Genomic DNA, 11,885 nt, shown 5'->3' on the forward strand with positions numbered 1-11,885 from the left:
AATAATGTGAAAGAAGTGCGTGGATGTGACGTATGGGTATAGATGCGGAAGGATGACTGATAGAACTAGAATGAATGAGGTACAACAGGTCTCCAATGAATTGGGAGGAGAGATTAGTTATAAAAAAAAAAAAAAAAAACGTAACCTTACCTAATCCTAAAACTAAACCTAAACTTAAACCAGAACCTAACGTCGTCGTCGTCGTCGACGAAAGTAATTCGAAAAGAAAAGTTTTTAAGCTATTGCATATCCTTCGCGTTCGTTCGGCCTCTCTCGGAGGAGGTCGTCTCCGGAGGTGGGCCCTGGTCCGTGATAGGGGGGGCGTTGGAGAGACACGGAGTGCCTCTCTACCTTCGCCGACTGGTGGACTGGTGGATCTGTCCTCCTACTTGGAGGACAGATCGGTCACGTGTCCCGGGCACTGTGGGATCGTGCACCGGTTACTGGTCGTGCGTGGTGTTCCACAGGTTGGTTTTCGGCCTCCTCTTGTGGAATATCGTGTACAACTGGGTGCTGAGGAGCACCCACCTCCCGTGCCTCCGCGGTATTTGTTACGCGGAAAACAGGTTGTTCGTGACCCAGGGGGATTATTATAGAATCTGCCTGCCTCGCAAAGAGTCTAGGCCTCGACATGGCGCTCAGTAAATCCGAGGCCTTGTAGTTTTACAGGCTGCGGAGAGCGCTACTTGTCGATGCCCACATTGTGGTTAGAGGCGTCCGGATAGGAGTCGGGATGCAGTTGAAGTACCTCGGCCTCGTGTGACAGCCGGTGGGCTTTTCCTGCTCACTTTGCGGTGCTGGTCCCCTGATTAATGAGGACGGCCTGGCTGAGCTGGCGGCTCCCGAATATTGGGGGGCCAAATCAGGTTGTACGCCGACTCGACGCGGGGTTTGGTATCGATTCCTGCGCCGGCCGCAGTACACCCTTGCCTTCAGCATCGTCCGTGGATATCACACCATCTCCTTTGAGGCTGTGTGTATGTTGGCGGGGCCGCCGCCATAGGAGTTGGAAGCGGGGTCGCTCGCTGCACATTATCGGTGGAGCAGCGACCTTAGTGCTCTGAGCGTGGCGCGTCTCTCCAAAAGTGAGCTGCGGGCGCGGAAGGCCCATTCTCGGCGGTCCGTGCTCGAATCGTGGTCGAGGCGTCGATGCTTGACGGCAAAGAATACTGGAAAGCTATACTCGACTTCTGCGAGAGCACCATCTCGTAGAAGGAAGCAGTGGGGCGGGTGAGGCAAAGCTTTCCTCACTACGCAAAAATCCGCCGCCGCTGAGCAGGACGGGACCAGGGTCCCATCCGTGACCCGGTCCCCTAAGAGCTTCGTACTCCACCCGCTTTGTGCGGGGAGGGACCCAGGCATGGGGCGGGGTGCTTTACACCTCGCCCGTAATAGGAAGCCGGGTGATGGTAGACCGCGTTCCTCCCACAGCTTCGGAAGAAGGTACAGTGCGGCGCCATCAAGACCGAGGGAACCGGTGGTCGTGTTGCCAGCGGCACCGGTTCAGCGGATGTAATATGCTCTGCGTAAGCCCTGTCCCGCCGTCTCAATCATTCTGACTGAGCGGCAGGAGTTTTTAGCGAGGTTCAACTCCCACATAACCCACCCACTGCGCGGATGAGCATCCGGCGATTTTCTCCTCTGAAAAAAAACTTAACCGAAACCTAGCTTTTGCGCCCTTGTGCGCGCTGGAAAATGTGACCTTATTCTGATTGAAATGCGTATTTTCTATGTAAAGCTTTCTTTGTCTATTTCTTATTATTTCTTAAGCTTTTATTCCTGATTGTGTGTGATGTTCTTATCAGCTAAATAAACCCTTTACTTTTGGCATGAAGCCAAGAACGAAATTTGTTCGTTGTAACTTATTTACTTCATAGTGAAATTTCAGCTAGCCATTATATAAGTATATAAGTATTTTGTCGATGAGATTACCACATGGGAAAATGAAACATCAACACTAAAGTTATTGTAATTTATTTAACTAATATCACATTTTGATTCGCACTGTTCCGATATAATTAGTTTGCGTCCCGTGTGAGCACAAGCGGCACGGCACCGGTTAGACTAGCACGGGCACGCGGCGCAGCTTGCCGCGAGCGGGCCCCGCGCGCTATAAGGGCAGGTCCGCGCCGAGCACCGCCACGGCCAGCTCGGCCGAGGGCGGCGCCGAACCTCCAGCACCGAACGCCGGCAGCCCGGCCCGCAGCGCCTCTAATTGCCGCGCGTCCAGCCGAACGCCGTTCTCTTCCACCGCGCGACGCAGACGCGGGTACAGCTCCGACTCCTCCTCCGTCTGCACTTGACGATCCGTTGACGAGCGCTCTGCCAAACACATCTCGAGACTTAACGCATCATCGTTAACTACAATATTGGGGTTTGTATTTCTGTGTCGGAATGATTTTCTTTCGCTGTTTCCAACCTTCGACCTTGTTCGCCAACTTTCGACTTTTTCCCAACGACAACGTTTCTATTTACTAAAATTACAATTAATTCATTCATTTTTCAAATATTGTACATTTCAGAATAGATTAGTTGGGAGGTCGCGGCCTACATTACCATATACAACTCACCAGGTTCGTTCAAGGTGGAAAGGTCGGTGGAGGGTGTAAGGTCGGGTGCGCGAGGGAGGGGAGCGGTGCCGACCAGCGCCGCGCACACCGCCCCTCCCGCCGCGCCGCCCCTCACCCCTCCCCTCCATCGCGTCGGCATCAGGCTTGCACGCACGTTTCGTTCCGGACGCACCAGGATTATATACACCTGCGAAGAGAGTTCGTATTATTTAATTACGTAACGTTTACAAAATAGAGACCGTACTATAGTTTATCATATGGTCGTATCGCATGGTAGAGCACGAGCGCTCCGGAAGGTTCGACGCGTTCCAGAGCGAGAACAACCGATATGGTGATGCAGGGCGAGTGCTAGCGACGGGTAGACAGAGTGCCTACAGAACGCACCAGCATTGTGTTACTGTGAACCAGCCATTTTGAATCAGAGAACTGTTATTACGTGACATTATTGTTAATACATTATGTAGCTCCTTGTACAGCATCAAAGACATAATATAATAGGTATGTACCTAAAAGCCCGTTCTGAAGCAGACGGTAACTTGAACCCGAGTGTTGGTGCTCACCTTCGGCGAGAACAGGCAGACGAGCGTGACGCTGGCGCTGAGCGATATCGTGATGGCCATGCTGGTGACGCGCAGGGGCACGTGGCTCGCCGTCCCGAAGTACAGCGGCACGAACGCCAGCCAGATCACGCACGTCGTGTACATGGTGAACCCTGAGCCAGAGTACGACGCGCTTGAGTTCAGTTTGACAGCGTCGCCCCGTCGGTAGGGGTCAAAAGCAGAGAGTACTGTACCTATGTGTTTGCTTTCGTTGAAGGCTTCTGGTATCTTGCGCGTCAGAACGGCGTATACTGTACACACCAGGATGAGCACCACGGGGTAGAAGAAGGCGATGGTGTAGGACGCATCCACGTATGAGTCGCAGACCAGCATGTTGTCTTCGCGCGTCGGGTAGTGATGTATGGCGCGCGCCGGTGACACTATCTGCCACACCACCACTATCACCACCTACACTTCGATGTAACAGGGATACGTACGAGCACATCAACGAAAACGAGGATTCATTCGTTATATGTTACAATGGTGACGATCGATAATCACCTGGACAGATACGAGGGCAGAACAGATGAGCAGCTGCGACTTGGGCGAGATGAGCGAGGGTCGGCGCGCGGAGTGCTTGCTGGCTGCGAAGATACGAGCGATGCGGTTGGTCTTTGTGAGCAGCGCCGCATACACCACCGTGAAGCAGAACCCGGTGCCGAAACTATAGAATCGGTAGGCACATAGAGAGGAACGTGGAAGATATTGCACATTATATTGCAATAAGTAATGACATATTGCGCAGGGATATGTTGACTGACCGCTGAAGAGCGCAGAGAACATCTGTTGGTCTGAAGACGAGTGCAAAGGTGACGAGGTAGCACATGAGGATCCCCGCGAGCAGCACCAGCGACAGCTCCCGGCCGCTGGCGCGCACCACCGGCGTCGAGCCGCGCGCCGCCCACACGCACACCACGAACCTGAACACGGCTGTACTCAGATGTGTCTCATAGTCTGTATCACAGACACTAATACTTGGAATTTTTTAAAAAAAAAAAAAAAAAATGCAACCCCCTATAAGCCCTAAGTTTTCTTGGTAAAAAAACAGGTGTCGTCTTTCACAATCGAAATCGAAGCACGTTGTCAATACGGCACAGTACACAGCGCGTTACAGTGTCCGAGCGAGGGCTGGAGTGTAATGTCACCTGATTCTGTTTGCCTAATGTACGTGGTACTTCATAGTATCGTTATCTCTAGTATAAAATAGGTACTGACACTGTGAGGATGATTCCAAGGGAAGAGAAAGTCATAGCGGCGACAGCGGCAGCAGAGTCGGGTCGCAGATAGAGCTCCGGCACGGGCGCGCACCGCATCCGGCGCGGGTCCGGCAGCGTGCCCAGCGCGCACTCCACGCACGCCGTCTCCGAGCTCGGCGACCGGACCTGCACGCACAAAAACATCCCGTCCAGCACCGCCGCCCGCGCGACGCCAGCCGCAGCCCGTGGTAGGGGAGGGGGGTGTTCTCACCTCGTACTGCGTGCAGTTGAAGCAATGCCAGCAGCAGCTCTCACCCTCCACATACTGCTTGGCTTGTCCGAGCTCGCACTCCACGCTGCACACCGACTCCGGGGGTCGGGCTGATTCCCACTTGAACTGGATATCTAACAAACACCATAAATATCTATATTATTAATGAAGATACCAAGATATTGCTACCAGCTCTACACTGACTGTTTCATTTCTAGTCCTCCTTGGGTTACTTTACCGTCGATGTCCAGTTCGAGCTCTCCGTCGAGGTAGCGGCCGACCTTCAGCCAGCGGTAGACCCCGGGCGACAGCTGCTTGAAGTGCAGGATGTTGTATCGCGCGGGGCCGTCGCCGTTGCTGTCGAAGTGGAACTCATCCCCGCTCAGACCTGCGTCGTCACAATTACGATTCTTCATTTTTTTATTGTTATGAACTAGGGGTCAGGATGCAGCGTGCCGCACTGGTGCAACTTAGTCGTGCACTCGAGCGTCATCGGGAGTTATCGGGAATCCCGGATCTTCAGGTGGTGTTACGAGACGACACTGGATATCAGTACCGATATTATTCTATCACTAGTACACGTATCAGTACACTAGCTCTAGACTGCACCCACCTCCTGGACTCGGATCGTTGTTTACTTACATTGTTTGTATCGCATTGGTGAGTTCGTTCTGGTCTATATATAGATATAGTAATGGTGCACTCGAGCTGCGTGTGCTAGAGGACGTCACTTGAGATTGTTGTTGTTCGTTTGCGATATTTGTTAGCGCCGCTGTTGTTTATATTAAATCCTACATATTATTATCACTATTGAACGTACATAATAATATAAATAGAAAACCAAGAATGAACCTGTGAAGCGAACTTGTCGCAGGTAGCGCAACAGCGTCGGTCCGCTGGCGGGTCGCATCGCCTCGCACAGTCCCGGCTCTCCTCCGCACAGGTCCGCGTGCATGTCTCTAGCCAACCAACATCGATTTATTGTTATTGAAGAGAACCACCGTTGGCAATGCTTCCTTTTGGACGAGAGAGGTGATTACCTAATGGCGTGCGCGAACGCAAGCACGGCGTCGGTGACGAACTGCAGCTGAGCCTCGAACTCTATGTTCCCTGCGGAGAGTCGCTCCCGCCCCGAGCACAGCCGCGAGTACTGAGCGTTGTAGGGCGTGCGGGCGCTGCCCGGGTATCGACACCGGAACTGATCCTCCCAGAACTCTGCACACACACAAACACATGCATGTTTCGTTTCATTGAACAAATGAGACTCAAGCAATATAATAACTAGGTATATATTTTATGCAGTTATTGCATTACCTACGAACCAGGGGTTCCTCGGGTTGTTCTCTACGGTGAGGTTGAGGAAGTACTCCTTGAAGCCGCGCACAGGGTTAGCCTGGGGCTGGACGCTGATAGTTCCCTCGACGGCCTCCTCGTTTCCGTCCGAGACCAGCGCCCGAGCGCTCCAGCCGTCCGAGCCGACCCAGCTGAAGGCTCCGGTGGCCCCCGCGCGAGCCACCGCCGCCATCACGCCTGCCACTTCTTGATCCGAGCCGAACACGATCACTCCTGTACGACAACACACACTCGTCACTGCTGTTTCTACGGTTGTTCCTACGAGGCACACATTACTCGTAGGTATCCATATAATTAAGACCTCGGGCCCGCGGTCGCGACAGGAGACGCGCCACGATGTTGTCGTAAGCTCGCTCGTCCGCCTCCCCCGAATCTTTTACCAGCCTCTCCTTCACCGCGATACAGATCTCATTGCGTGCCAGTAAAGTTTCCAGTTCTTCAAAAGCCTAAAATAAATGATTTATTGATAATACAGTAAAAATGTTATTACTCAGCAGATGCATCCATTGCTTAAAATATGAAGTAATACCTTAATGCCGTAGTTGGATTCTTCGTAAATGATAGAAACATAGCGCCAGCCCAATTTCTTGACTATCTCTACCATAGCCCGCACTTGGTGAAGGTCAGATGGAATAGTTCTAGTAAAGTATTCAAATCGAGCTTTGTTCGAAAGCTCTGGAGAAGTCGAAAAAAATGATACCTTGAACAAAATTAGTTTTAAGCTGATAGAAAGAGATAGTAGAGGGGACGGTGAGCAGAGTGGCCGAATATGTGACGAGGGCTTATTACCTGCGGTATCTTGAACAGTCGCAACAGGTTAGCGACTTGCACGGACGTGACACTGGAAGCCGCGCCCACCACTCCGGAGATGACCTTCCGCACGGCACTCGCGTTGCAAGCGTACTCCGCGTCGTCGATGTTGCTGATGGAACCTTCCAGCAGCAAATCCGTTGAGATGAGCGGCGTGTGTCAACCAGAGCATCACAGGAACGAAGGACAGAACGGTGCTTACCTTTGATGAAGTCGAGCGCCATTTCTAATCCATAGGTGTCGTTGTCGCAGTCGTCTAGGACGTGTGCGCCGAGGCTGACGGCGGGCGGGGCGAGGGCCCGCGCCGCGTCCAGCGCGAACAGCATCGCCTCGAGCGCCTGCACGCCGCCCTGCGCCATCACTGGCCCGCACGTCGCCACCTCCGACCGACGGTGGACCTGTCGGAACGCTCTTCATTAACTCATCATTCCAAATTCATCTTCATTTTTTCAAATCTCATTTAATGCTACTTTTTCTATTACTCGTACATCAGCGACACAAAATGGCTTTGGATTCGAGAAACTTTCATTCATCTGCGTTCATTTGTCGTTCAGTGTCATCACCGCCGACACCACCTTTTATTATTTGAATGATTAAAAGGGAACTAATATGCCTTAGGCGTACAAACCACATTCCCCCGATCACCGTCTTTCTGTGCCCGGAAGGTTAAATACTTGGGAGTCACCCTGAATGCATCGATGACTCCCTCACATAAAATCTGTCTGTCGTCTCGGCAGACTTTACCCCATGATTTGTAAGCGGAGTAAAATTTCCCTTCAGAATAAAGTGACAATTTAAATAGTTGCATACGATTCGTCATGTACGCGAGTGTGGTGTTTGTTGACGCGGCCCTCACACACATAGAAACCCTCCAAGCCCTCCAATCACGTTTTTGTAGACTAGCCATCGGAGCACTGTGGTTCATGAGCAAACGTCGATCTACACGATGACCTGGGCCTCGAATCGATAATGACGAATTCGACGTGCAACATAATCCATACCTACATCAGCCCGCTGAGTTTCTCGGCGGTTCGCGATTCCGTTCTGGTAGTAGATGTATTCGCGAAGCAGTTGCCTTTGAGCTGTGAAGTCTCCTTTGGAGGCACCCGAGTTGCTGTTACTAAATCCCACTCCTGGCCGGGTCCGTGTTCGCCCACCTGTCCTGGTGCAACTGGAAAGGCCATCGGGCCACCAGTGAACCTTCCTTCAAAAAAAAATCTACGTGTCGCAACTCGGTTCAAAGTTTATTTCTGTAGCTGCTCAAGAAAGCAAGGTAAGCTTCAACACGCATTCCTCATGCACATTGATCAATTCAATACGCACCTAGAAGTAGTAGTGCTCTAGTATTTAGGATTCCGGTGCTCAAAAGAAACAAACGCAACTATCATAATACAACGTACAAGTTTTATCCGCCTCATACTTCGTTCGATCGTTTTCTAGAAGTAACAGACTTTTACCAGACTTTACAAGTGTTCGGCTAATTAGCAAAATATTTGTGAAAAGAATAAAGGCGGTTTCACACTGCAATGCGTGTGTGGAGCGGTGGTTCAGTCCGGTGAATCAATTATGGGATCGTCTCCCTCTCGGAACTAACTCGAATGTTGACAATATTCGTAGCTAAATAACACTTAGCTAACAATCATGTAAGCTATATTTGTAAGGCTCGGTGATTTGTTCATTGTATTCACCCGCAACAAATCTCTTGATCGTGGAATGCTCTGTAATTTAGAAATCTCATGTACATAGTAGCCGTAACTGCAACCACGAGAGCTTCTAATAGTAAAGCGGTGCTGGGAGATGGCGCTGTACTGGTTTTCCGAGTAGTGCTATATATGTATGTATGTATGTATATGACACATAGTTTAATATTTCAAAAAATGTACATATATATATATGTATATGTAAATAAAAAGATTTATTATTTAAAACTCTTTAGTTTTTAAAAAGGATTTTTCTTGAGTGTCTTAGAGTGAATTCTGTCATTGAGTAAAAAGAGAACTCAGTTTTGTATAGTTTATTAATACTGTTTACTATTTAATTTTTTATATTAGTTTTAAAAGAGATTAACAGCTTTAAATAATGTTTTCTCATTATACATATAACAGATCACACAGTTATTAAACATAGCCTTTTATTTCTTATTCATTCTGAAGTACCCAATATCATTGTAATTATATATTTCTAAGCGATTGCTGTAAATTGAACATTAACATTAGTCTAGTCTAGTCTAGATATAGCGATTCGAAACAGATATATCTCGGAATTCAAATCTAGATAGTCGATTTAATGGAACCGAAAAAATCTAAAAAAATCGATGTGTTTGGAATTGCTTGTAATTTTATTTGCGTAGAAAAGGAAACAGATATGGTCACGTTGGAAGCGATGCCTTTTGATATTCGATTATGCTGAGAGAGCTATAATTATGTCGACAGATGGTGAGGGTATGTACAAGTACCCAGAGCCCTGTCCCGCGCTCGTCGGGCCCACTCCGCTGTGCACTCCGTTCGATTATTGTAACGATCACGCTCCTTTATAAAACTATCATAAAATATATTTAGATCCATCTTTTTTTTTTCATCTTCTTTTTATTTAAATAACATCTCTGCTTATGTTCAGTCATCTAAGACCATAACAACTGTACAGTATTGGAAAAGTGGGAAAGCATAAAATGTAATGAACAAACCGAATTGCTTGTTTTAGACTAATCGTTCTCTTGTTTATATTGTCGTTGCTTGCATGCGACTAGTTTTTGCTCATGTGCGTATTTCAATAAATTATGAGATAAGCTTTATATAAAAGAAAACAAAATGTGTGCAATTCACACGTGGTAGAAGTGAAGCCTTTCAAAATTAAAATATAATTATCCTAAACGTCTTAAGTATATGTAAAATTTTGTCATTAGTAAATAATTGTAAGGTAGCGCCCTCTGTGAATTGATATTTTAATTTCACGTATAATCCTAAATTAAAATTCACTACAAGAGCTTTCATACACACGTTAGTATAAAAAAAAGTGTGTGTGTCCGCTCCGACGCACGACTGGAGTTTACTGGATATAAAAAATTAAACGAAACAATACGAGAAATAGTTCTATATTACGACAACACGATACACTACAGATTATTAACAAATTAACGAGACACAAAACAAACGACTAACAAATATATGAAAATACAATAATGAGAGAAACGCGCGATCAGTACGAGGCTTTGTGGCGGACTGCCGGCGCAGCAGCCCGGCGTCACCTGCAATAACGCGGCCGCGCGTTGGCTCCTGATTGGCGCGCGCACGCATCACGCAATCAGGAGCCAATCAGGCGCATAACGCATTTCGTGTGACATGCTAGTACGATTTTGGTCCCCATAATTTTCATACCCCGGGCCTATATATGTAAATCGATTCTAAAGGAGTAAACTCCAAAAATCTCACAGATGGCGCTGTATTAAATAGTATGTATATTTCTGTCTCATTCTTTGCTGGCTTCATCCTACACATTTTTGTATTTGTGTCTCTTACCTGTCGTCTTTTCCGTTGCATCCGGTTTGAAATCACAACGATTCTAAAGAAGTTTTCACTTCAATAACATATGACGATATTCTGTCTACAGTGCTTACTGTAGTTTGTACAGTGCTTGATGTCATGAAGGCCAACGGAGCTCTGTGCGTGCTGTATAGGAGACAGCTTTTCCTTCCGCGCTGTTTATTTCGTATGTAAAGGATAACTAATTCAATAATGGATATGATCCAGACTTTACATGAGCTATCATTGTAAGTTAACATCAATAACATGTACTGGGCCGCACCGCTAGATACCGCACACTCATGCCTTAAACAGACGCTCCTCCACACACTTCAGCACGACTACACACACACACACACACACACACACGCATCACATACAGATTAGTGAAATGTTGTAATTCTAGTAAAACCTATAATTGCGAACGAAATGAACTGAATTTTACAGAGCTGTCCGACAGTCGGACCCCGCTGTGTTGTACATGTAATACAGTATGGTGTAGCGAGGGTACGGGCTGGATGTTGGTGCGCCGGAGGACTAACTACACAGAGTGCGACTGACCATCATGAGTCCGCCGAGGATGATGTCTCCGTCGACAACGGCGGCGTGCTTCACGGGCCACACCGTCTCGTTCTCCCATACCTTCTTCTTGACTCCAACTCGTGACGACACGCTAGCATCGACACCCTTCGATTCACTTTTACTTTTAAGTTTCAAGGAATTTTTCGGATTCGAAATTTGTGTGAAGGGTGTAGAGACTCTTTTCGTAGAGATAGTACTGTTTGAGACCAGTGAAGTGGTGAGTTCTATCGGATCAGTGAGTGGAGTGGTGTCGACGACCAGAGACACATTGGCGAGGCTCGTGGCCAGCAGCTCAGCGACCATACTGGCGGACAGGTTGTCGGAGAGGAGGGAGGAGGGAGTAGGGTTTGGCGAGTCCCCTTGCTTGCTCTGCAGCTTCTTTCTCTTGAAGATCTTTGAAATATCGAAAGTGGCAATGAGGGTGTGTGCGTTTCTTTTACTTCTGAGTATATGAGAAGGAAGCAAGTCATCATAGAACAGCTGAGTCGTGGGGTTGGTCAGAGCGGAGCTGATGTTGGCGAGGTGGGTGCGGTCAGCGTGCGAGGCGAGGGCCGCCGTCGCCAGCAGCGTCGCCAGCAGCACGCGAGCCGCCGCACTCATCGGTGCCGAGCTGTCTGCCGCAACCACAGCGTGTTTGCATCACTCACATCATACATCTAGCCGGCCATGTGTAACCATGGCTTTTATTCACCTATTCAATCGCATCGTGATTTTGCGTGTTTAGTCACACTTTGTATTGTTTGTGAAATAAAATGACAACCGAGGTGTACTGTGTAGAAGGGTATTTATTCCTTCTATTGTTGGGTTTGAATCCCGTAAATATTATATGAGGATGGTATCGTGAAGTCGTAAAAGTTGTATAAAGCGTGTTTAGTGTGTCAGAGCGACTCGTGCGAGCGCGCGCGGGAGCGGCGACGTACTGCCGCGTAGAGCGCCCGTAGACGTGCTACGGCTACGAGCGGCGCTACGGAGCGGCGGACTCTACG

The 11,885-nt window shown here is 48.6% G+C and overlaps 1 protein-coding gene across 1 annotated transcript; it reads right to left on the reverse strand.

Moving 5' to 3' along the window:
* Positions 1-2,012: 2,012 nt before the first annotated feature.
* On the reverse strand, positions 2,013-11,885 carry LOC101737151 (metabotropic glutamate receptor 2). Its single transcript, XM_038012636.2, has 17 exons — positions 10,879-11,885; positions 7,002-7,197; positions 6,779-6,921; positions 6,519-6,689; positions 6,291-6,435; positions 5,951-6,202; positions 5,677-5,851; positions 5,489-5,595; positions 4,875-5,024; positions 4,637-4,770; positions 4,385-4,551; positions 3,931-4,089; positions 3,671-3,833; positions 3,364-3,577; positions 3,131-3,282; positions 2,571-2,757; positions 2,013-2,322 (listed from the first exon to the last, which is right to left on the reverse strand). The coding sequence occupies exons 1-17, from the start codon at positions 11,497-11,499 to the stop codon at positions 2,111-2,113; spliced, it is 3,348 nt and encodes a 1,115-aa protein (XP_037868564.1). The 5' UTR covers positions 11,500-11,885; the 3' UTR covers positions 2,013-2,110.

This window comes from Bombyx mori, chromosome 8, assembly GCF_030269925.1.
Source record: "Bombyx mori chromosome 8, ASM3026992v2".
In the NCBI taxonomy this organism is placed as follows: Eukaryota; Metazoa; Arthropoda; class Insecta; order Lepidoptera; family Bombycidae; genus Bombyx; species Bombyx mori.